This window comes from Manis pentadactyla, chromosome 3 (genome assembly GCF_030020395.1).
Source record: "Manis pentadactyla isolate mManPen7 chromosome 3, mManPen7.hap1, whole genome shotgun sequence".
Taxonomy (NCBI): Eukaryota; Metazoa; Chordata; class Mammalia; order Pholidota; family Manidae; genus Manis; species Manis pentadactyla.
In genome coordinates, this window is record NC_080021.1 from 37,423,003 (window position 1) to 37,447,838 (window position 24,836).

The window sequence follows — 24,836 nt, forward strand, 5'->3', positions numbered from 1 at the left end:
ACATTCCCCAATGCAAAAACATAAAGTCCAGCTTATGCTCTCTTTGAAATACTTCTCATTTATTCTCCTCTTTCTTTTCCTACCTCAAGCAACTTAGTTTTGGCCCTTATTACTTTATATCTGGGACTACTGTAATAGCCCTACTTTATTTGGTGGAAGTTTATACTATCAGACTACTCACCCTAAAACGTAGCTTTTTACTTGTCACTCTCATGCTCAAAACCTTTCAAAGGCTCCCTGTTGTGGGTAGTCTTCAAACTCTTGATTGTGTACCCCATTAATAAGAGAGTTTTTGAGCAGCATTCTCCCTGGTAACATACATACATATATAACAAGAGCTGACAATTAAAGATGCTTGTTTTTAAAAAGAAGAATCTCAATTTAACACTATGATAGAGTGATTAAAAGATTTTGACTTTGTTCATTTCAGTGTTTGGTTGTAACTGCCACCGTAGTTGAAAAAGATTAACAGACAGAACTCAGTTTTGCATGGTATTGTTATTGGGAGCACAGATATTCCAGAACGAATTATTGTTTTGTATATTTTTGTGGTAACAGATGTAACTTCAGTCACTATGAACATGTCAAGACCAGGACTGGTTTAGTTAATATGGTACTGTGCAAAGTGCGGACTGCCTGTACATATGTCACAAAGACAAGCAGATCCAAAAGGAAGACATCCATAGTTGGCTACATTTATTTAGTATATTTTATTTTCAGCCCCACTGACCAGTTTTGCAAAGGTTATTTCTGAAATATGTCTAGAAAATATCCATTTATTCTGATGTCAATAGCAGTTCTTACATTTGTTTTAATAATTTTAACAGTTTAAAAAATACTCAACAAGATAGATCATCCCATTCAACAATTTTTCATGTAGGTAAAAATGAATTTTTATAGATGACATTTTTAAAATGATTTTTAATACAAAATTTTTTAAATGATGGAAACATTTCCAAATATATATTTTCAAAATGATGCCTCCAGAGTAAGATTTTTTGAAAGCAATCGCTCATCACTCATTAAAATGGGCCTTGAAGTAGATCATCTGAGTTTAAAAAAAAAAAACTCCTACCTAGTATTCACAGCCATAGAAAAATTCAGCAAACTTAAGAAATGCTTAATTCATCATTATGTTCCACAACTCTTCTAAAAGCTTTATCGTGATATTACCAAGGCCCTCCACAGAAGATTTTCATGGGCCCCCAACACTTAATAAATTATTATAAAGATTCTATTATTTAAAATATAAACCCCAATAAATGTAAACTGTCAGATGCTGAAAAATATTCTGAAGGTAGGAACAAGCACACATTTAGTCAACTCTCCAGCCTTTCCTTGGGATACGGGAAGTACCCAAGATGTGACTACTTAACATATAGCTAAAATGAGGGTGCCAGTGTCAGTGCAACTATTATATAAATAAATATTGATTTGCTTTTAAGAAATGTACATTGAAGTATTGTTTCTTCCACTCTGCAATGGACAGCCCAGTACATCCATTTTAGGGACCTGTGACCAACAGAATTAAGTTCAAGCTCCATTCTGGTCTTTCTCAATCTGGCCCCATCCTACCTCTTTGACTTCAAGTACTTTCTGAAACTCAGCTCCAGCCAAATTGGTTTACTCACTGTCACCTAAAACTGCCTTATACTTTCCCACTCTTGAGTCCTTGCAAAACTCATTTCTTCCACCAGGAATGTACTGCAACTTTCTTCCTAACCTATCTAACTAAACCTTATGCATCCCTTAAAAATATTCAGCTTAAATCTCTAAAAAGTTTTTCAAATAACCATGATCATGCTTACCTCTAAGTTCATATTCCATCAACAATATACATATATGGAGCACCTGCCATATGCCACAAGCACTAGGATATCAGAGCTAACAAACTTTTGGCGTATATTTAGGTAAACTGTTCTCACACATCTGTATGTTAACCAGCTGTGTCAGACTTACCAAGGGAGTTTTCAAAATACAGATTCTCTGATGCCCACCACAGAGTCTATGAATCAGAATGCTCAAGTATTACCTGAAGGAAATTATACCTAAACAAGAAAAGACTGAAAGAGTAACAGAAGATAACAAATATCGTTCTTATATTTTGCTTTAAAGAGCTCCAATACTCTGTTTTTCCACTTTGCTATTACATCAAAGAGTATAAAGAAATTGGAAGATGTTATAGAAAATAAGAGCCTTAACAACAAGATCAGATGACTAATAACCTATCATTGAGAGTCTATGAAGAGCCAGTGACACAACTCACCCCCTCATACAGACATGTATAAAGCAACCACCACGTGCCAGGTACTGTCTAAACACAGTGGAAATAGAACAACTACAATTCTTTCCTACTCTGAAAGCTCAGTCGGATGCAAAAGACTGATAATCAAAATAATAATCATGAAGCAATGAGAGAAAAACATTGATATTAATATAAACATATGATAGAAACATAGAAGAATGCTTAAATGTAGAAGCGAGGACCCACAGGGACTAGGTATGGAAAAATCACTTTTCAGAGAAGCTAAATTTCAATATGGTGTGTGCCATGGGAGACCTGAAAGAAAATGCTTGAAATGCACCCAGATTGTAAAGCGTCAATGTAAGCTCCCTGCAGAACACTAATGACTGGTGAAACTAAAATAGAAAATGGGGGCCACAGGTTCAAGAAGTAGAGATGTTGACAATCTCTATTACTCAATCAAAATACTGAAATACTGCTCCATCCTCATCTTTTACGGCTCATCCCTTACTCAAACTCCGATGACATGGCCCTTCCCTTTGGCCTTAAGTTTATTTCTGCCTTAAGGCCTTTGTACCTGTTATTCTCTTCATTGAGAATAGTCTGTTTACTCATGGTTGGTCCCCTTGTCATTTAAATATTGAGCTGTCATAATATATAGTTCTTAAGTAGTCAGCATGTTAAAGGGGAAATGGACCAGTACGGGTAAGACTCACTGACTTCAGTTTATTCATTCCCCCATCAAATTTCTCCACAAGAGTTCAGAAAACTGATGGCTTTAACTTTCACTTTTGTCTCTTCCCACATCCATTAGCGAGCAATTTTAAGTAGTAAGTGGTTAAAAGTCAGAGCAGCAGGAAGATGCAGAGAAGCCTCTTTGTAAAATCCTTGAATCCACGAGTTTGGCTCATTTAAGTTCCCACTTTCCTGTAACAGAAACCTGCGAACAGAGAGCAACAGCTGGAAGCGGGAGACGGAAGAATTCCCCCCAAATAAATAACTTTCCTCTTTTCCACTAGAGAAAGTTCTTTAAGAAGGAACTGAGAAAAAGTTATCTGCTACGCAGTCCCACAACCACCTCGTCCGCACAAAGTCGGCCTCGGGTTAAGGGAAAGGGGAAAAGGGAAAACGAGACTGGAGCGCCAGTCTCGTCTCAACTTTACTCGGCGGAAGCCGAAGCCACACCCACGGCTGGGGTACTCCCTGCTAACTTGTCTCACCTCTCTGTAAGTCCAACTTGGTTTCGCGGACATAGCTGTCCGGGTTCCGGCTCAGCATCTTCACCTTCATCTTGCTAGTTCTCCCAGGCTCCACAACCTTCTTGCTTCCGGTCTTCCGCCACCCTGCTCCGGCACGAGCTATTTCCGCTTCTTCTAGCCTACTTCCTGTTATGTGACTTCCACGGAGTGGAAGCCAGCTGGACCCTGCGGCGCTCCGTAGTTTTGCGGACAAAGTTGTGAGGGGGCGGTTCCTCTGCTGTGCTCTCCCATTCACCTTCTTCTGCCCCAACCGGAGCAGCCGTGGGCGGGGCGGGGACTCGGCCCAGGCAGGCTCCCCGTCCCTTCGCGTTCTCTGTCGGCGTGACGCGGGGCTGTGACCCTTTCACACGCCCTCGGCTCTAGGGTCTCATGGCTTGGTTCCCGCGCCCTGGCGTCTGAGTCTGTACGCCTGGTCCCGGAAGAGGGCTCCCGCTCCAGGGCAGCGACCGTTGCCACGGTGGCGACCACCGCATCTCGTCCCACCTCCGGGGCTCTGGGCGTGGTATCAGCGGGGCCCGAAACTATGACAGGCCAGGGCCAGTCAGCGTCCGGGTCGTCGACATGGAGCACGATATTCCGCCACGTCCGGTACGAGACCCTGGTAGCAGGCGTGAGCGGCGGGGTCCTGTCCAACCTCGCGCTGCATCCGCTCGATCTCGTGAAGATCCGCTTCGCCGGTAAGAGCCCGCTTAGACCCTGGGCTCCTTCTTCTTCTTGTCACCCCAGAATGTGTGGTGAAGAGGGAAAAGGAGGCCTTGGTCTCCCTTGCTTGTTCCGTACTGCCAAGCGAGCGTTGAAGATGGTCTCTGCCCGAGCTCACCTAGAACTGGCTTTGAGTGAACCGGTCTGGCCGCCGTCTCCCCGTTTCCCAAGACTGAGATGGAGAGCATGGATAGAAAAGTCTGAGAAAAGTTCTCATTGATGTAGAATGTGGGGCTCAAAGCCTGATTTGCAAAATAAAAAAGGGGTTATTACATCATTCACACTTAGAAATGCTTTGACATTGTGGTTTGTCCATGTGTTTGGCAGCGGCTAAGGTTGGGCGTAATCTTCAAGTGGCTGAGAATGGATTTGGGGTAGGATTCTCGTGAAGGTTTTTCTTTTTTGGCGTTTTTCGTGTGGTACAAGGTCCTGTGAAAGAATAGCTAGAATCCAAATACGATTTTCCTTTTTATTTAGGTTTATTGAACCAAGTACGTTGAGTTCAGTGAATTAAGTATATTGAAATTAATAATATACTTTAGAGTTAAGCTCAACGCTAACTTCTGGAAAAGGTAGTTTCAAAGAAGGCCTTTGATAATTCTACTTAGGAGCTATTTTCCAGTATTTCAGTTTTCTTACTACAGGTTCTGCCTTGAAAATTAGATCTGTATACGTGGTTTTCTTAAGGAATCAGATTCTCTTCACTTGATAGTATATTGTTCTCTTAATATTTGTAGACTGCTGTATGGAATACAGAAGAACCTAAAAAAAGTTCTTGCCCTCAGGGAATTTACTGTCTAATTGTAGGCTTGATACTTAGTCATATAAAAGATAATTCTGGACAACATAAAATCAAGGCCAAAATATAATGAATTCAAATGTCAAAATATGAGTAAAGTATCAAGAAAATTACAGATTGCTGATAGTCATAGCTATCTGTATCCGTACAAGTTATTACATCTTGAGGTTTCCCCCTAAAAGGACTAATATTTTGACAGCTGGAGAGGAGGCAAGAAGCCATTTTATGAATGAATAACTGTGAAAATTATTCCCTAGAAGAAAACTCACAAAAGCATATCATTTCCATGGAGTTTATGAGGAAAGCACAAATAAAAATTATGATAAGTAACATCCCCTGAGAATTTACTAGGAGCAAGGCAATGAACTAAGAGCTTTACATGCATTATCTTAAATACTTCTGTGAACAACCCTGTGAATTTATTATCCCTATTCTATAAGCAAGGATAATAGAAGTTGATTTGCTCAAGTCACAAGTTTGGGATTTGAATCCTGGCAGTCCAACTTTTGAACTCTCTGGCTCTTAACCACTTACCATACTACCTCTAGGAATCCCTAGTGTAATTCCACAGAAGCCTGAACATTAAGGAAAGAATTTGGGACTTGGCTGCAGGTTCAGGTCTTCATGACTTGGTGACTCCCGTGTTTTGTGTAGGAGCAGAAGAGGTGACAGTTGAAAAATCAAGTTTTGAGGAATAGTATGGTTTACTAGCAGAGCTTAAGACCCTGCTGTGAAGCAGACCATACCTGAAGAAAGAGAATTCTTGGTACCTAAAGAGATTGCTAATCTGGATGAAATGGGGAGAGTAGTAGGAGACCAGTGTGGATGAGGTGACGGATAAGGTGACTGAGATTGGATGGGAGGACAAAAGTAAAGATCTAGGAGTTGAAGCAGGACTTTGTAATAATACAGTGTATAATAATTAATAAAGAATAAAGTGTGGCTGTGAAATAGTGATGGAAAGGAGGAAAGTTTAGGAAGATGAGTAACTGAAATCAGAATAGCTGATTGGCCATCAGTATTAGTGCTGCAGTTTTTATGCTTTCATAAAATTTAAGACCTTAAATTATAATACTAGTAATAGATGGTCTTAGTCTTGAATGTACCATTAAACCAAACCTGGAATATTTCAATAGGTTCAGGTACTAATTGGAACTCAAAGGTGTCCAGAGCAGTAGAAAGATTAGAAATCATTTCATGTGAAAAATAACTGGAGGAACTAGCTTAGCTTGGCATGGAGGAACTTAAGTACCTGGTAGAGAACTGCCCTGTTGGAAAGGGAGCTATCTACTGTGGGTTGATCTAAAGGATGGACCGAGGTTGGGTGGAAATTACAGAGAAGCAGATTTCGCCTGGCAAAGTGGTGGTGTTCAGAAATGAAACTGGTGATGACTGGAAGTGGTTCAGAGGTCAGATAGTAAAGGTTGGAGGATATTCCTATATTGGGTGAATAGGTTGGATGAGGTGATTGTTAAGACCCTTTCTAACTTTAAGATACAATTTTAAATCACCAAGGATAGTGACAGAGAGAGAGCACCCCAACAAAGAAGGTGAATGAGGTGTGAAAATAGTAATTTTCTAAATAACCTGAAAGCGTAGTAATCTGTAAGTTAACCAGGGAACCAAAATGTAGAGTCCAGTAGCAAGAATATCATACATTTATTATCAATAATCAAAAATACAATTATCAATAACACAATAAATGTGTAAGTATATAGTACTAACAGACTCAGTAGCATAAAAAAACTAATAGTTACTGAATGCTTGCTGTGTGATTTTAAGGGCTCTATATGTACCAACTCATTTAACCTTTCGAAATTTTTATAGTTAGGTTCTATTATTTTTCCAATTTTATGGATGAGAAAACTCAGACACAGAGTAAACAAGTAACTGACTCAGGGTCATACAATTAAGTGTTGGAATTGGGATTCAAACTCAGGAAGTTTGAGTCCACAGCTTATGCTGCTAGTTTAAAACCATAAGCCGGTAATTTAGTATAGCTCAAGCCAGACCAACACATCTTTTATACCATGTAAAAACAGAAGCCAGGTCTAAATGTTAGGAATGAGATCAGGACTAGAAATGTAGAGACCATAGCACAAGGCATGGTGAATGAACCTACTTAGTGACTGAAAGACGACCCCTGTTATGTGGGAAAATTGCCTATAAAAATCAACATTTAAAGGATGGGCCAAAGAGAAGGAAACTGTAAAGGAAATTTAATGGCCAAAGAAATTATATTTGAATCAGGAGACTGTAGTGTGGAACTAGCCCAAAGAAGAGTGTGTTAGAAGGCAAACAATGTCAGGCTATGAAAGGGTTAGTAAGAAAGAGAGAACTCCCCAAGTGCACTTGGACATCTTTAACTAAAGCATTTGCAGTAATGCATGGAGGCCCAGATCAGATGCAATGGATTAAGAAGCAATGAAGGTGAGAAAGTCGCTGCTGGGATTGTAGTTACCTCTTCTAGCTGCTTAACTAATAGGGAGACACTAGTTAGGGCTTCAAGATACGAATTTGGGGGCTGGGGGACCCACAATTCAGTCCATAATAGGCCTTGCCCTTCTTTCTAGCCTAATTTCCTTCCAGCTACACAGCTACACACTTCAGCTGTATCAAATCCTCCAAGTTCTCCCAAACAGTGCCAGGCACTATGGTTCTCCCATGTATGCACAACAGCTGTCCCACTTGTCTAGGGATAAACCCTTCTCTTTTCTCAAAGACAAATTTCTGATCAGTCTTCACTCTCACTTTCCCTGTTGCCCTACTGTATCTCCCCAGTTTCTTCTACACAGGGCATTTCTCATGCTGCCTCCAGATTCCAGTAGCACTTCATTTCCCACAGTTCTCACAGCTTTGTAATGTGATTGCTGATCCGTTTTGCCTTGAGATTATGTCTTCCTCAGGATCAGGGTCAGATCTTGTGTCCTACTTAGGTTTATACTCCTCCTTTGCCTGGCAATTTTAAGTAAATAGCTTTCTTGTGTTTTTTTTAAAAAAAATAATATCTGTGTATAAATGACTTATCTTTCAAAATTAAAGGTTTGACTTTAACAATATGATAAGGTAGGTAAGATGATAGTATTAAGGAAGTATAGAGTATAGATTGTTGGCGCCTATCACTGAGATCCTTAATATTCCAATGATTAAGTAACTTCTTAAAACAATAAAATCATTGGGTCATGCCTATGAAAAGCAAGGATGGTATTTTGTGGTTTGCTTTGTTTTTTGCCTCAAAAGAGAGATTGTATTGTGAGCTGATTATTGAAAGGAAAATGAAAAGTTTCTTTGAAGAAATTTAAAGAACAGACATAAAATCCAAGGGAAGTATCAGAAAGATTATGAAGTACACAGCAAAGCATCTCTTGAAAGCCAGTCACTCTGTCCCTTGCTTTTAAACTTATATAAACTTCTTAACAATATGTAAGGTAGGTGATACATATCCCATTTTATAAATGAAGGTGCTGAAGCTCAGGAAGAATAAGATCCTATAGCTGGTTAGGGAAGTTAGATAACATACACAGAACTTCTGTCAAAGCCTGGTGTACTTTAATCTCATTTCATGGTGTAACATTGTCAAGTTAGTTAGTGATGAAACACATTGACTTTTCCCCCTTTGCTTGGCAACAGTGAACAGTGATTCTTCTTTGCCAGGCTCCATTATGTACAGTGGACAAGGGAATAGTGAACTGGACAGGCTGGTATATGGCTAGTGGGCTGTCATTTGTATAAACTTTCTTGAGGGGGCATTTTCAGTATGTATTTGTAACCTTAAATTTATACCCTTTGACCCATATTAGTTTCCCTTCTAATAACTAATTTTAAGGACATAAGAATGTGTACAAATTGTACAGAATATTCTCCAGAGACCTTTTAATATTAGCCAAAAAAAAAAGAGAAACACTTCACATGTCAACTAGGGAAATGATTGTAGGTGATGGAATATCTATAAGAAGGAAAATCATGTCATTTTTCAAAATCTTTTTTTAACAAGGAGAAATGCTCACAGTATAGTCTTGAGTGAGGGAAAAAGCAGTATACAAAACTATATATAGTAAAATACCAATTTCATAAAAATGTAATCTAGATTATAATCTGGCATTCTCTTTCATTCCATTTTCCTGTAGGAAACAGAAGGCACATTTAAAATAGGATTATTCTGGAGGGTGAGGGGTGCTTAAAAGGATTGTTTACAAAGATAGGAACAGTTTAGAGGAAAACCACAAGGAATACTGTTGTATTCTGAGTCTAGAAATAGTCTGAGCTGTTGCCACCTGAAGGGCCAGAGGATAAGGGGAGAGAGTCATTAAGAGAGGGCCACCTTCCTGGAAGATGACTGGTTAGCCAGAGACGGGTAAGATTCCTCAAGGGAGGAACAACCTAAGACAGGCACAGTCGCAGGGGGCCATCTGGTGAGAAAATGGGGAGCAGTAGAGGTGAGGCTTAGAACCTCCCCCCTCATGTTCTGAGAGAAATCTTCTGCATACATGGATGTTTATTGCCCTCGTCTAGCTCGGATTAACACATAGTCTACAGGCACACACCTGATCATCTACATTTGCTCTCTTACAACACTAAACTCTGTTTTCTACCTTTATCTCGTATCTACCTACCACTTCAGCATTTTATTAAAAATAATAATAATAGAGAAATGTGGTATCCACATATAAATCAAGTTTAAAAATCAAATGAATATTCATATTTGAACTGACTGTTTATAGTTCATAATGCATGAACAAAACCGAAAGCTTCTGTGATGACTGCCCTTGCACTGTTCACCATGTAACTTATTCATTATGTAAGAATTTGTACTCCATGTAAGAACTTGCTCGTTATGCATCAGAAGATTGGAGACTGACGAAAATTAGGCTTGGGGTGGATTAATGATTGTGCATTGAGTATTGACCCCCCTATACAGAAATTTATTGTTGTTAACAACTATTTGATCAATAAATATGAGAGATGCCCTCACAAAAAAAAAATATATATATATATATATATATATATATAAACAGACTTCCAATTGTAAAATAAATAAGTAACCGGGATGTAATGTATAGCATAAGGAATATAGTCAAAATATTGTAACAACTTGGTATGGTGATAGCTGGTACCTAGAATTATCATGTATATAAATGTTGAATCACTGTGTTGTACATCTGAAACTAATGTAATGTAATACTGTGTGTCAACTACCCTTCAATAAAAAAATAAAATAAAATAAAATAAAATAAAAAAAGAGAGGGCCACCTTGAGTGGATCTGTGACCTTCAGTCGAGGAACACAGCCTGCCCAAAGCAATCAACCCAAAGCAACCCCGTAGGGAGGGAGCTGAATGAGTTCTTCCATCCCTCTGATCTCCTGCCAGGGGCTCCCACCAGCCCCCGTAAACTGGAGGCTAGATGGCAAGGTCAGGCTTCTGGGCCAGAACATGGTAGAGATGTATACATGCACAGTGTATCTGCAAAGGCAACAAGATATTCGGGATACAGTAATTGAACAATTATATGTTGAAAGCCTACATATCTCTTTAATATGACTGTTTGTGACATCTATGTTTATATGTGACTCAAAGCTAGAACTTTGTTCTCACCTAACTTTGTGTATCCTTTACTGTAGTGAATGATGGATTGGAGCTGAGACCAAAATATAAAGGAATTTTGCATTGCCTGACTACCATTTGGAAACTTGATGGACTACGAGGACTTTACCAAGGAGTAACCCCAAATGTGTGGGGTGCAGGTTTATCCTGGGGACTCTACTTTTTCTTGTGAGTAGATCTAAGAGAGTTACGATATTAAATAAAAGGAATTTTTGTTTTTAGTGATCTTTACATATCAGTTAATGAGGCAGGATGAGTAATTTAATCAGTTTCTCTGAATTGGAAGGGTCAGAAAGAGCAAAATAGCTTATTTGTTCCATTCTGTCAGCTATTAAAGGCAAGTGGTCTTTAAGAAAGTTCTTAATAGGAAGAAAGTGAAAGGATGAGATGGAAAAACACTCTTACAGAAGCCATTTCTGTGAGATGAATTCAGGAAGATGCCTTACCAAAATATAATTGATACATAATAAAGTTGGAAAAGCAGAAGAGGACAGATCTTGGGGCCTTCATGAGCACATATGCCACAGGAGATCCCTCTTGAGCACAGAAAGTAAAGTAAAAGCCATTGCATGGTTGAAAGAGTTTGAGACACGTTCCTTCTTACCTCTTATTTGACCTGCTCCATCACCTTCCGAGCTCATTCATTTCCTTATCTCGTCACCTATCCAGTGTCATTGGATGTTTTTGTGTGCTTGCTGAAGAAGCCAGGAAGAGCCAGTGGCAGGCACATTCAGCTGACTATTAAAAGAGCTTGGGAACAAAGATCCTTGTACTGCAGTGGAGGAACATGTGCTGCCCTGACCATGCCTCTAATGTTTTAAACTGAATCCATGAGTGGAGAGAGCTTTCTTTGTTTTGATAGATGGCACTTTAAGGAAAACATCAATACCTGATATATTTGCTTTTTTCTCTTTTGTGTCCTATATTTTACTTTGTTTCTCACAGTTTTATGGCGGCATCCAAACCAATCTTAAAGTGTTTTTTAAGTGGAAGTAAAATAAAATTCAGCCTTAGTATTGTTCAGATATGTGTTTTCTTATTTTCAGTTCTAAAACATACTTAGATGGGTGAAACTGTATGCATAAAATCCATCCCATTATGAATTTCAGAGTTGTGTAGGTTCTCCAAGGAAGAGTCTGTAAGACAACACATCAGAATATAAGTTCCATGTGATGAGACTCTTACAATAAAACAGTGTACTTGTTTCATGTTTCAGTGGCATTAATAAAGTTTGGAAGGATTTCTTTAGTTGGGGTCTTCTAAGAGAAAAGTAAAAATTGGAGTTAGAAGAAAGAAGCTGGTATGACTCCCCTGCTGAGGAACATTTACTGGCCCACCATTTTCTGCCAGATAAAACCCAAATATCAGACTACCACTCAAATGTGGCTCAGTTTTCCTTGTCTTCTCATCCACCCTTGTTATTTTAACTTTTGCTCACGCTCATGTTTCCTTATTGAAGCTGTACCTGTCTCTCCATACCCAGCTCAATGTCCCCTCCTACACAAAGCCTTCTGTGATTTCTGTGATAGTGTCTCAGTCTCTTACAATACTGTCCTGTGTTTATTATGATCATGTGCTGCTTATGGTCCTTGTTAGTCTGTTAGGAAGGAGCCTTTGAGTGTTCTATCAGAATTGCCAACCATAGGACCTGAACATAGGTGTTCAGCACATATTAGTTAGGTGTCTTTTTTTGTTTCTTTTGCCTCGTCTGCCCAGTCATACCACCATTACAACCTCCCTCTCCCAGTTTTCCTATCTCTTGTTTTTAATAATTGATTAGTGTGTGATTACAATATTTTACATATGTAATTGCTAGCACTAGGTGGGGAGAGCAGCATAATCTTACAATAAACCATTTCCAGCAAATCCATTCTTGAAAAAGGTCTTATTTGTAGTTGCATTATACACTGACTTTTACTTTTGGGTACTGTTATATTAAGTTACACACATTTTAAAACAGACTTTACTGCTTTATGACACCTATTCAAATATTTATTAAACTATTCATGTTTAATTCTTTTAGTTATAATGCCATCAAATCATATAAGACAGAAGGAAGAGCTGAACGTTTAGAGGCAATGGAATACCTTGTTTCAGCTGCTGAAGCTGGTAAGGCAGTGTATGAAATGTAACATGTCAACTTCCAATCTGATTTTCACTTTTTTATTTTGTCTTTTTGCCTTTGAATACCAGAGTTTAAATATGCTCATCTAACTATACTAATCAGTTATCCCATGAAATTTCTTAGAAAGCAGATACTCCAATTGATTACTCTGAATAGATTTCAATAATTTTATTTATCAGAAGGAGAAGTAAAATTTGGAAAAGTTACGAATCCCTAATAGTTGAAGATGATTCGGTATAGTGTTTATTCAATTAAAGTAAATTTCAGTTTTCATGTTAGACAATTTAGTATTCTTAATTTCCTCATGTATGTATAATATTCAGAAGGGAAAAACAAAGTAGAACCCATAAGTCTCTATAACTCATCCTTTGATACCTTGTTTACTGATAGTTCTTGCCTTAAAAAAACAATCTTACTCATTTTTTAATACCTAGCCACTAACAGAGACCTGAATCAGAACAGGACTGAGTATTGTTGAATAAAAGACTGTTAGGAAACTCAGCAAGTGAAAAACTTAACTAGATGAACTTTTTTTTACAAAGTTATCACTTTCTATAATGAATATAATGTTTTATTGCTTAGTTCTTTAATTTTTGAAGTGTAGTAGCTACTTTGAATGGATTTGAGGAAGATTAGAGCCAAGTTGGGGTGGAGATATGTGTGCCTGTGCACTGATAATCAATATGTAGGATTCCTGGTTCTTTCCCCCTCATCTTCAGCCCCTCTGGGTTAGGCTTTGCCCTACACCTCAGCATCTCTAGCTCCTTACAGGAGGTGGCCTCCCAGGATTTCTCTCTGGTCTCTACACTGATCCCCATAGTTTATGGGCCAGCAGATATTTGCTATCTTCCCATCTCAAAGGTCAAGTGTTTCACACTTCCATCATCCTTTTAATTTACCTCTCACTAATCACCCTGAAGATCTTTTTAGGACATCAAACTATGTCTACCTTTTAACCTAAAATCACATCTCACTGTTGGAGGGATAGGCCCTGGGAAACCCCATTCTTTTTATCAATGGACTGTTCTTAATTTGGATTGTCATAAGTGAGAAAGTACCTGTATGCTGAGTAATCTTACTTAAATCTGATTTTAGGTGCCATGACCCTCTGCATTACAAATCCATTGTGGGTAACAAAAACTCGCCTTATGTTACAGTATGATGGTGTTGTTAACCCCCCACAGCGACAATATAAAGGAATGTTTGATACACTTGTGAAAATATATAAGTATGAAGGTGTACGTGGATTATATAAGGTAATGAATTATTATCAGTGTATTTTGAATTACTGACCATTGTAATTTCCCTTGGCTCTACTGTCTGAATGACCTGTCATCAGTCATAAAAATAAGCCAAATGAAGGCACAAGATAGTTTGATGAAAATTGAAATCTAGTTTACAATATTGAAATTGTACTTTAAGCTGTTTATCTTCATTCCCATAAGATGTATCATCATGACACTGGTGTGTGTGAGAAGGACTGTCTAAAACTTGGTTGAGTAACCGTTTCATTAAGTCTTACGTTTAGGTCACCCAGTCCTTACTCCCCTCCCTGGAAGATGTGGTCTCTTTGGGTACTTACTTAGTTTAGCTCTTTCTTTCTTTTTTTACATTGTTCCCTTTCAGGGATTCATTCCTGGGCTGCTTGGAACATCACATGGTGCCCTTCAGTTTATGGCATATGAATTGTTGAAGTTGAAATACAACCAGCATACCAATAGATTACCAGAAGCCCAGTTGGTAAGGAGATTTTTTTTTTTAATGATATCATTTACTTTTATGGGCGGTTAATAGAAGTTTTGTCACATTTACTTTGGTGGGTAGTTCTATCATGATGATTACTGTGTCTGTCACTTTTTAAATATATACTTAAATATTTTGTAGGCTAATGACACACATGTTAAAAAATGGAACCCCTTTTTTGCACAGAGCTTGTGTTAAGGAAGGATACAATATTTTTCACTTACAAATCCACTAAAATGTTTGTTTTCCTATATAATTTTTACTTTAATATTTTTAAAGGAATCCTGTCTAAAGAAGCAAATGTTTTGCATTGTCATTTTAGAGCACAGTAGAATATATATCTGTTGCAGCACTATCCAAAATATTTGCTGTAGCAGCAACGTACCCATATCAAGTTGTGAGAGCTCGTCTTCAGGATCAACACATGTCCTACAATGGTGTATTGGATGTAATCACAAAGACATGGAGGTGAGAGCATATTTGTCAAAATGGCTCTTAGGAGCTACCTTGCAAATCGTAAACTACCCAGTTGACATTGTTTTTTTTTTTAAATTAAAGTATCATTGATAAACAATCTTATGAAGGTTTCACATGAACAACATAGTGGTTTCGACATTCACCCATATTGTCAAGTCCTCACCCCCCCTACTGCAGTCACTGTCCATCAGCATAGTAAGATGCTACAGAGTCATTACTTGTCTTCTCCATGCTGTGCTGCTTTCTTGAGACCTACCTACATTGAGTGCTAATTATAGTGCCCCTTCATTCCCTTCTCCCTCCCTCCCCACCCACCTTCCCAATCCTTCCCTTTGGTAACTGCTAGTCCCTTCTTCAAGTCTGTGAGTCTGCTGCTGTTTTGTTCCTTCAGTTTTGTTTTGCTGTTATACTCCACAAATAAGTGAAAACATCTGGTACTTGTCTTTCTCTGCCCGGCATATTTCACTGAGCATAATACCCTCTAGCCTCCATCCATGTTCTTACAAATGACAGGATTTATTTCCTTATGGCTGAGTATTATTCCATTGTGTATATATACCACATCTTCTTTATCCATTCATCTACTGATGGATGCTTAAGTTGCTTCCATATCTTGGCTATTGTCAATAGAGCTGCAATAAATACAAGGGTGCATATATCTTTTTGAATCAGGAATCTTGTTTTCTGGAAAATTCCTAGGAGTGGAATTCCTGGGTCAAGTGGTATTTCTATTTTTAGTTTTTTTGAGGAACCTCCATATTGCTTTCCACAATGGTTGAACTAATTTACATTCCCGCCAATTGTGTAGGAGGGTTTCCCTTTCTCCGCATCCTCACCAGCATTTGTTGTTTCTTGGCTGTTGGATGTTGGCCATCCTAACTGATATGAGGTGATATATCATTGTGGTTTTAATTTACATTTCCCTGATAATTAGCGATGTGGAGCATCTTTTCATGTGTCTGTTGGCCATCTGAATTTCTTCTTTGGAGAAGTATCTGTTCAGATCCTCTGCCCATTTTTTAATTGGGTTACTTGTTTTTTAGGTGTTGAGCATGTAAGTTCTTTATATATTTTGGATGATAACCCCTTGTCAGATAAGTCATTTATGAATATATTCTCCCATATTGTAGGATAACTTTTTGGTCTGCTGATAGTGTCCTTTGCTGTACAGAAGCTTTTTAGTTTGATGTAGACTCATTTGTTCATTTTTGCTTTTCCCTTGCCTGAGGAGATGTGTTCAGGAAAAAGTTGCTCATATTCAAGAGATTTTTACCTATGTTTTCTTCTGTGAGTTTTATGGTTTCATGACTTACATTCAGGTCTTTGATCCACTTTGAATTTACTTTTGTTTATGGAATTGGACAGTAATCCAGTTTCATTATCTTACGTGTAGCTGTCCAGTTTTGCCAACACCAGCTGTTGAAGAGGGTGTCAGTCATTTCCCCGTTGTATATCTGTGGCTCCTTTATCATCTACTAATTGGCCATATAGGTGTGGCTTATATCTGGACTCTCTGTTCTGTTCCATTGATCTGTGGGTCTGTTCTTGTGCCAGAACCAAATTGTTTTGATTACTGTGGCTTTGAGTAGAGCTTGAATTCCGGGAGCATAATCCCCCCAGCTTTATTCTTCCTTCTCAGGATTGTTTTGGCTATTCGGGGTCTTTTGTGGTTCCATATGAATTTTAGAACTATTTGTTCTACTTCGTTGAAGAATGCCATTAGTGTTTTGATAGGGATTGCACTGAATTCATAGATTGCTTTAGGCAGAATGGCCATTTTGACAATATTAATTATTCCTATCTATGAGCACAGGATGTGTTTCCATTTATTGGTGTTTTCTTTAATTTCTCTCATCAGTGTCTTATAGTCTTCAGAATATAGGTCTATCACCTTCTTGTTTCAGTCTATTCCTAGGTATTTTATTCTTTTTGATGCAATTGTAAATGGAGTTGTCCTGATTTCTCTTTCTGCTAGTTCACTGTTAGTATATAGGAATGCCTCAGATTTCTGTGTATTAATTTTGTATCCTGCAACTTTGCTGAATTCAGTTATCAGTTCTAATAGTTTTGGGGTGGATTCTGTAGGGTTTTCTATGTATAATATCTTGTCATCTGCAAACAGTGACAGTTTAACCTCTTCCTTACCAATCTGGATACCTTTTATTTCTTTGTGTTATCTGATTGCCATGGTAGAACCTCCATTACTATGTTGAATAAAAGTGGGGAGTGTGGGCATCCTTGTCTTATTCCTGATATTAGAGAAAAAGCTTGCAGCTTTTTGCTGTTAAATATGATGTTGGCTGTTGGTTTGTCATATATGGCCTTTATTATGTTGAGGTACTTACCTCTATACCCATTCATTTTTTTGAGAGTTTTTATCGTGAATGGATGCTGAATTTTTTCAAATGCTTTTTCAGCATCTATTGAGATGATCATGTGTTGTCATTTTCTTGTGGTATATGATGTCGATTGATTTTTGAATATTGGACCATCCTTGCATCTCTGGAATAAATCCCATTTGATCACAATGATGTATTTTTTAATTCAGTTTGCTAATATTTTGTTGAGGATTTTTGCATCTATGTCCATCAGGGATATTGGTGTCTAATTTTCTTTTTTGTGTTGTCTTTGCCTGGTTTTGGTATAGAGTGATGCTGGCCTCATAGAATGAGTTTGGAAGGACTCCCTCCTCTTCTACTCTTTGGAAAACATTAAGGAGGATTAGTATTAGCTCTTCTTTAAATGTTTGTTAAAATTCAGCAGTGAAGCCATCTAGGTCAGGAGTTTTGTTCTTAGGTAGTCTTTTGATTACCAATTCAATTTCTTTGCTGATAATTAGTCTGTTCAGACTTTCTGTTTCTTCCTGGGTCATTCTTGGAAGATTTTATTTTTCTAGAAAGTTGTCTCCTTCTTCTAGGTTATCCAATTTGTTAACATATGATTTTTCATAGTATTTTCTAATAATTCTGTATATTTCTTTGAGTTTTCCTTTCTCATTTCTGATTCTGTTTATGTGCATGCACTCTCTTTTTTTCATGGTAAGTCTGGCTAGAGGTTTATCTATTTTGTTTATTTTCTCAAAGAACCAGCTCCTGCTTTCATTAATTCTTCATATTGTTTTATTCTGATCTTTATTATGTCCCTCATTCTACTGACTTTGGGCCTCATTTGTTCTTCCTTTTTCTAGTTTCATTAATTGTGAGTTTAGACTGTTCATTTGGGATTGTTCTTCTTTCTTGAGGTAAGCCTGTATTGCTATACTTTCCTCTTAGAACTGCCTTCACTGTATCCCATAGGTTTGGGGATGTTGAGTTGTTTTCATTTGTCTCCATACATTGCTTGATCTCTGTTTTAATTTGGTCATTGATCCATTGATTATTCAGGAGCATATTGTTAAGCCTCCATGTGTTTGTGGCGGCCTTTTTTGTTTTCTTTGCATAATTTGTTTCTAGTTTCATACCTTGTGGTCTGAGAATCTTGTTGACATAATTTTAATCTTTGAATTTATTGAGGCTCTTTTTGTGGCCCAGTAAGTGATCTATTCTGAAAAACGTTACAAGTGCACTTGAGAAGAATATGTATACTGCTGCTTTTGGGTGGAGTGTTCTGTAGATGTCTGTTAGGTCCATCTGTTCTTATGTATTGTTCAGTGCCTCTGTCTCCTTATTTTCTGTCTGGTGGATCTGTCCTTTGGCGTGAGTGGTGTGTTGAAGTCTGCTCAAATGAATGCATTGCATCTTATTTCCCCCTTTAATTCTGTTAGTATTTGTTTCACATATGTCGTTGCTCCTATGTTGGGTTACATAGATATTTATAATGGTTATATCCTCTTGTTGGACTGAGCCCTTTATCATTATGTAATGTCCTTCTTTGTCTCTTGTGACTTTCTTTGTTTTAAAGTTTATTTTGTCTGATACAAGTACTGCTACTCCTGCTTTTTTCTCTCTATTAGTTGCATGAAATATATTTTTCCATCCCTTCACTTTGAGTGTGTGTTTGTCTTTGGGTTTGAAGTGAGTCTCTTGTAGGCAGCATAGATGGATCTTGTTTTTTTATCCATTCTGTAACTCTATGTCTTTTGATTGGTGCATTCAGTCCATTTACATTTAAGGTGATTATTGGTAGATATGTACTTATTGCCATTGCAGGCTTTAGATTTGTGGTTATAAAAGGTTCAAGGGTAGCTTCTTTACTGTCTAACAGTCTAGCTTAACTCACTTAGTATGCTATTTCAAACACAATCTTTTTTTTCCCCTCCCTTCTTTTTCTTTCTCCTTCACTCTTTATATATTAGGTGTCATATTCTGTACTCTTTGTGTATCTCTTGACTGACTTTGTAGTTAGATGATTTAATTTTGTGTTTGATTAGTAATTAATTGGTCTACTTTCTTTATTGTGGTTTTATTTTCTCTGGTGACAGCTATTTAGCCTTAGGAACACTTCCATCTGTAGCAGTCCCTCCAAAATACTGCAGACCTGGTTTGGTGGTGGTTAATTCTCTCAACTTTTGCTTATCTGGAAATTGTTTAATCCCTTCTTCAAATTTAAATGATAATCTTGCTGGATAGAGCATTCTTGGTTGGAGGCCCTTCTATTTCATCGCATTAAGTACATCATGCCACTCCCTTCTGGCCTGTAAAGTTTCTGCTGAGAAGTCTGATGGTAGCCTGATGGGTTTTCCTTTGTATGTGATCTTTTTTCTCTCTCTGGCTGCTTTAATAGTCTGTCCTTATCCTGGATCTTTGCTACTTTAATTAGTATATGTGTTGGTGTTGTCTTCCTTGAGTCCCTTGTGTTGGGAGATCTGTGTACCTCCATGGCCTGAGAGACTATCTCCTTCCTCAGATTGGGGAAGTTTTCAGCAGTTACCTCCTCAAAGACACTTTCTGTCCCTTTTTCTCTCTCTTCTTCTGGTAACCCTATAATGCAAATATTGTTCTGTTTGGATTGGTCACACAGTTCTCTCAATATTCTTTCATTCCTAGAGATCCTTTCTTCTTTCTGTGCCTCAGCTTCTTTGTATTCTTGTTCTCTAATTTCTATTTCATTTACCATCTTTTCTACCTCATCTAATCTAGTTTTAAATCCCTCAATTGTATGTTTCATTTTAGATACTGTATTTTTCAAAGTTTCTATCTCTTTGTTGAGGTCCTCCTTGAGATCTTGAGTATTTTTCTGTAGCTCCATGAGTATGTTTATGACTGTTATTTTGAAATCTTTATTAAGAAGATTGTTGATTTCAGTTTCACTTAGCCCTCTTCCTGGCATTTTTTCTTGTAATCTTGTTTGGACCAAATCCTTTGCTGCTTCATTTTTTTAGTTTCCTATGGAATAATAACTTTGTATAGGCGACGCCCTCCAGTGCCCAGAAGCTCTACTCTCTAGAGCTGCGTGTGCCTGCAGCAATGGTGGGGGTCACAGGTGATTGGAACCAGCACCTACTGGGAGGAAAGAGCTCTTCTGGGAGGTTTTTCCTGCCTTCCCAGCTGTAACACCTGCCTCCACTGCCAGCTGCAGTGGGCCATGTGCACAGGGATGAGTCTCTGAAGTCTGCCCCTGTACCTCCCTTGGTGGGGCCACCCTCCAGCTGGCCTGGCATGATGGTAGGGGCTACAGGTGAGTGGGACTGGCGCCTGCCAGGAGGAAGGAGTGGCAGGCTGTGTACCTCAGTGCGGGGCCTCGGGGGTGCGTTGCCAGCCAGGAAGATGGAGTGTCTGAATCTCTTGAGATTTCCCAACCTGTTGTGCTGAGCATGCCGGGAAGTTTTTGTTCACCTGCCCTTTCTCCAGAGCAGCAGGCTCTGTGTAATCTTTGCCCCTTTAGTGTCCCTCTTGCTGCTGGGAAGTCCTCAAACTGCCTGCCCTTCTTTTGTTCCGGGGATCCGGTTGTGCATACCTGTTCTCCACAAGCAGCTGGAATCTCAGTCTCTCCGAGTATTCCACCCGTCTTTGCTTTCCATCCCCACTCATCTGCAAAACACCATGTAATGTGGGTTCATGCTCCTGGAGCAGATCTCCAGGGCTGGGTGTTCAGCAGCCCTGGGTTTCTACTCCCTCCCCTCCCCATTTCTCTTCCTCCTGCCTGTGGGCTGGGCTGTGGGGAAGGCTTGGATTGCACCGGATTGTGGCTTTTCTACTTTATCCTTTTCTGTGAGGTCTTCTCCTTTTCCTCAGATGTAGGTAGTCTGTTCTCCAGTCTTCAGGTCACCTTTTTAGAATTAGCTGTATTCGCTCTGTTTTTTTGTTTTATGTGATTTGGGGAGGAGGTTTCTGCCTCACTTCTCTTTTCCTCCTCTTTTTCCACCATCTTTTCCTCCTATGGCCAGTTGACATTTCTTATAGCAAAGGCCAGTGTGCTGTGGTGAAAACATGGCTGGTGGCCCCTGCTTTTCCATTTCCTACATATGGACCATGGACTTAATCTCTCTGAGGCTTGATTTCTTCATTTGTAGACTTTGAATATCTAGGCTGACAAGGTGGTTATAAAAATCAAAAGAGATCTGTGAAAGTGCTTTGACAAATTAACAAATTTTTTTAGATGTAAAATATTTGAATGGCACTGAATATAAGAAGTCAAAAAAAATAAGTCATAAAAAAACCTAGTTTAATACAATTAAGAACAGCCCACACCTGCTATTGGCACCATTACTTTTGCAAATACTTGTCTCCATGTATGGAAAGATGCTTGTTCTCAACATGGGAATGGACTGTTACAGGTAAATATTCCCATATTTCTGCTTATTTCTAAAAGGCCAGGAAAGAATATTTAGAATGTTTAAGTACAGTTCAATTCAGTAAATACTGAGAACCTAAGTAATAAGTTCCAAGGCCATATTTGTATTCTAGGTGTTAAAGAAATAAAGTTTTATTTTTGTGTGTGCTATATTTAGTGTTGTCTAGCATTTATATAAGCTCTGAGATTTTTAATGCCTGCATTAGATGAGTTAATACTCCTGCATGTTCATACATTGAAGGTCATTTGAAAGATGGTTATCACTAAGCACTTTTCAGTTCGGCTTTGAGGTGTCCCTGCCCTCTTTTCCTCAATCAGTCCACAAAGGAAATGTGATCCCCTGCAAATGGCTCATAAACCACATTACTTCAGGACACTGAAAACATGGACTTCAATCACAGTGAGGTTTGACTGCTGGCTCCATACCCTATGTCAGTTAAACTTCTGTGTCTTCAAGCAAGCTACATAGGAAATTAAGTGTATTATCTATTTTTCCCCTCTATAAAGGAAAGAAGGCATCGGTGGATTTTACAAAGGAATCGCCCCCAATTTGATTAGAGTGACTCCAGCCTGCTGTATTACCTTTGTGGTGTATGAAAATGTCTCACATTTTCTACTTGACCTTCGAGAAAAGAAAAAGTAAACCAGAAGAAAATAATTCCAATACATCTGCCCAAGGCAGCAACATACTTATTTAGGTTTGAGATACAAAACTCAGAAGACTACTGCGCAAAAACATGGCTCATAACTCAAATTGGTCAATAATCATTAGAGGTCAAAGAACTGCTCAGTCTTCGCAATATTTTTCTGCTTTCTGCCTTCCCCATATGTATGGGACTTGGCTACCTCTGCCTGAAATGGCTGCCGTCAGCACAATGGTAAAACTGACATCAAGTGGAGAGATTCACAAATTTCTCCATTTCTTTGTTCAAATAGAGGTTGATTTGCAACATTTGCTAAATAGATTAGTCAAATATGCTTTTTTTCTGAATACATTTGCCTGGATTGGCTTTAAAATTGATCTCTGTGCAATAGCAAGAAAATGGCCTCTTAAAAGAATGTCATCACTGTTCCAAGGGTAGATTAAACTTTAAGAATTCACAGAAAAGGCATTGCCCCAATTTGGACCATTTTAGAATCAGGAAATTTTGCTGAGAAAAAAATCCACTGTAATTATGCTTTAGTCTTAATTCAGTTGGAATGCACTAACTCCGGAAATTTGAGATGTTATGTGCTTTTCTTAATTTGGGAAATACCTGGCATCTGTGGTCATTCCATCATTAATTTTTTATCAGAGGCTCTTTGATAATTTAAAATGTAATCCTGGATCCAGTTGTTTTGTTTTGGTATAGGTACTTAATGTCTTTTAAATTCATAAATTCTGAACCAGGATCCAGCTTTGTCAGCCCTTATTTAGTATATTTGGCTCTGAATCACTTACTGGGTTTGCTAATAGATCACTTCGTACAGATACTGGAATGACTGGGATATGTTTGTTGACAAACTATATGGAAATTAAAAACTTTAACTTCCTACTTCAGTTTTCAGATATATGAGTCTAGATCCCAAATAAATGATTAATCTACATTGGTTGCTCATACTTAGTTTTAAATACAAATTACATTAATAGCCCTTATTGATTTTACTTTTATGAGATGTAAATATCCATTAAGGCCTGCTGCAAAAGGATGCCAGAATAATACTAATATTTTTATTTATCATAAACATCTATGAATGCTTTTGCACTTTCATCTACTTCTGTAAATAAAATATTGTGGGTTTCAAAGCCATATTTAAATGGTTCTTTGAAAATAGGTCTATTTTTTATATTTTGAAAATGGTATTGTTATAAAAATAAAGATGAAACAAGAAGTACATAATTGTATTTACTATAATCTCTTATAACATGCACAGGAATGCTTTGTAAATTAAATGTGATGTATTTTTTCAAAATTCTGGATTATACTCTAATTCATATGAAATCCTGATAGTCCCTTATGAAAAGACAAGCTGTAGTTGATAATTGGAGTATTAGAGATAGTGCCAGTATCTGAGTGCTTCCTGGGTACCCCAAGTTAATAAAACACAAATCCTGTCCTCTAAGAGCATACAAGCTTGCAGAATAAATAAATAAGCATGAAATAACTGCAGTTCTTGAGTAAGAACGTGCAAGATGATTTCTACGAAGTCCTGTACGAGTCCTGAGACAAAAAACTCATTCCTCTCATTCAAAAACAAATAGTTCCTGCTATGTACCAGGTATGGTACCAAGCATTAAGGGTATAACAGGAAATAAGCTGGACAATAATTCTGCCCTCAGGATTTTTCATTTTAGTGTGAGTGACAAAAAACATACAAATATATATATACAATTTCAGGTACTAAATGCTACAAATAAAAGGACAGCAGAGTTGGGAATAGTGTAGCTATTTTACAAAGGATGGTTAGTGTCAGGAAAGATCTCTCTGAAGAGAGATATTTGAAATATTTTGACGGAAGGAAGCAAGCCATAATGAAGAAGCACATTTGAGGCAGAGAAAACAGGAAGTACAAAGGTCCTAAGGCAGGAATTCAGTTGGCTAGAGGGGATGAGCAAGGATGGAGTGGCCAGGAAGGAGGTTGGAGAAGTGGACATTAACCAGTGTGTTTGGAAAAAGTGCAGCTTGAGCAGGACTGTCTGGCAGGGTTCATGGAGGGAAATATATTTAAGCTGGGCCTCAAAGGAAGATATTTCAAGGGGACCTTCAGGGAACCATAGACAAAAGAAAGCACAGGTGACATGTCTTAAGCAGTGAGTTGTCAATCAGTGTGACAATGAGAGGAAGAAATGAAAGAGCTGAACAATGGATGAGAACTCTGAGAGCCTTACTGAATGTTTCGATTTTATTTGATGGATAAAAGAGAAGTGTAGTCACTAATAGACATGGCTACATCTTTGGATGACAGGAAGACCAATCAGATAAGAAGCACAAACTCAAAAAGGGGTTATCAACCAAGTAAATATTTCAGTAGAATGAAGATTAATGCCATGATAACTTTAAGCAGATTCAAATCATAAGAGACTGAAGACAGATTGCAAGCAGCTAAGCAGATGGGGCAAACTAAGTATCCATTTCATTATAGGCTTGCTCTCAGATTTCAGCAGGTAAAAG

The 24,836-nt window shown here is 38.2% G+C and overlaps 2 protein-coding genes across 3 annotated transcripts in view; one reads left to right on the forward strand and one right to left on the reverse strand.

Annotated features, from left to right (window-relative positions):
* Nucleotides 1-3,623, reverse strand: part of DCAF13 (DDB1 and CUL4 associated factor 13) — a 35,376-nt gene extending 31,753 nt beyond the window's left edge. Inside the window, exon 1 of the mRNA XM_036876275.2 lies at nucleotides 3,466-3,623. Within this exon, the coding sequence (XP_036732170.1) occupies nucleotides 3,466-3,535 (70 nt within the window). The 5' untranslated portion in view covers nucleotides 3,536-3,623. The remainder of the gene's footprint in view (nucleotides 1-3,465) is intronic.
* A 121-nt stretch (nucleotides 3,624-3,744) lies between these two features.
* On the forward strand, nucleotides 3,745-23,642 carry SLC25A32 (solute carrier family 25 member 32). 2 transcript variants are annotated; one of them, XM_036876276.2, is made up of 7 exons: nucleotides 3,745-4,181; nucleotides 10,625-10,775; nucleotides 12,631-12,716; nucleotides 13,828-13,988; nucleotides 14,359-14,472; nucleotides 14,798-14,943; nucleotides 22,192-23,642. In XM_036876276.2, exons 1-7 carry the CDS (start codon nucleotides 4,028-4,030, stop codon nucleotides 22,325-22,327), a joined length of 948 nt encoding a protein of 315 aa, XP_036732171.1. In that variant the 5' UTR covers nucleotides 3,745-4,027; the 3' UTR covers nucleotides 22,328-23,642. The 2 variants fall into 2 exon arrangements, with proteins under 2 accessions (XP_036732171.1, XP_057353827.1); XM_057497844.1 differs by having other exon boundaries at nucleotides 22,197-23,642.
* The last annotated feature ends 1,194 nt before the right edge of the window (nucleotides 23,643-24,836 follow it).

Coding starts and splice junctions, on each gene's coding strand:
- SLC25A32 (XM_036876276.2), top strand. CDS start 4,028: ATGACAGGCCAGGGCCAGTCAGCGTCCGGGTCGTCGACATGGAGCACG. Junction 10,776..12,630: donor TGGGGACTCTACTTTTTCTT/GTGAGTAGATCT, acceptor TAATTCTTTTAG/TTATAATGCCATCAAATCAT. Junction 14,473..14,797: donor GATTACCAGAAGCCCAGTTG/GTAAGGAGATTT, acceptor TTGTCATTTTAG/AGCACAGTAGAATATATATC.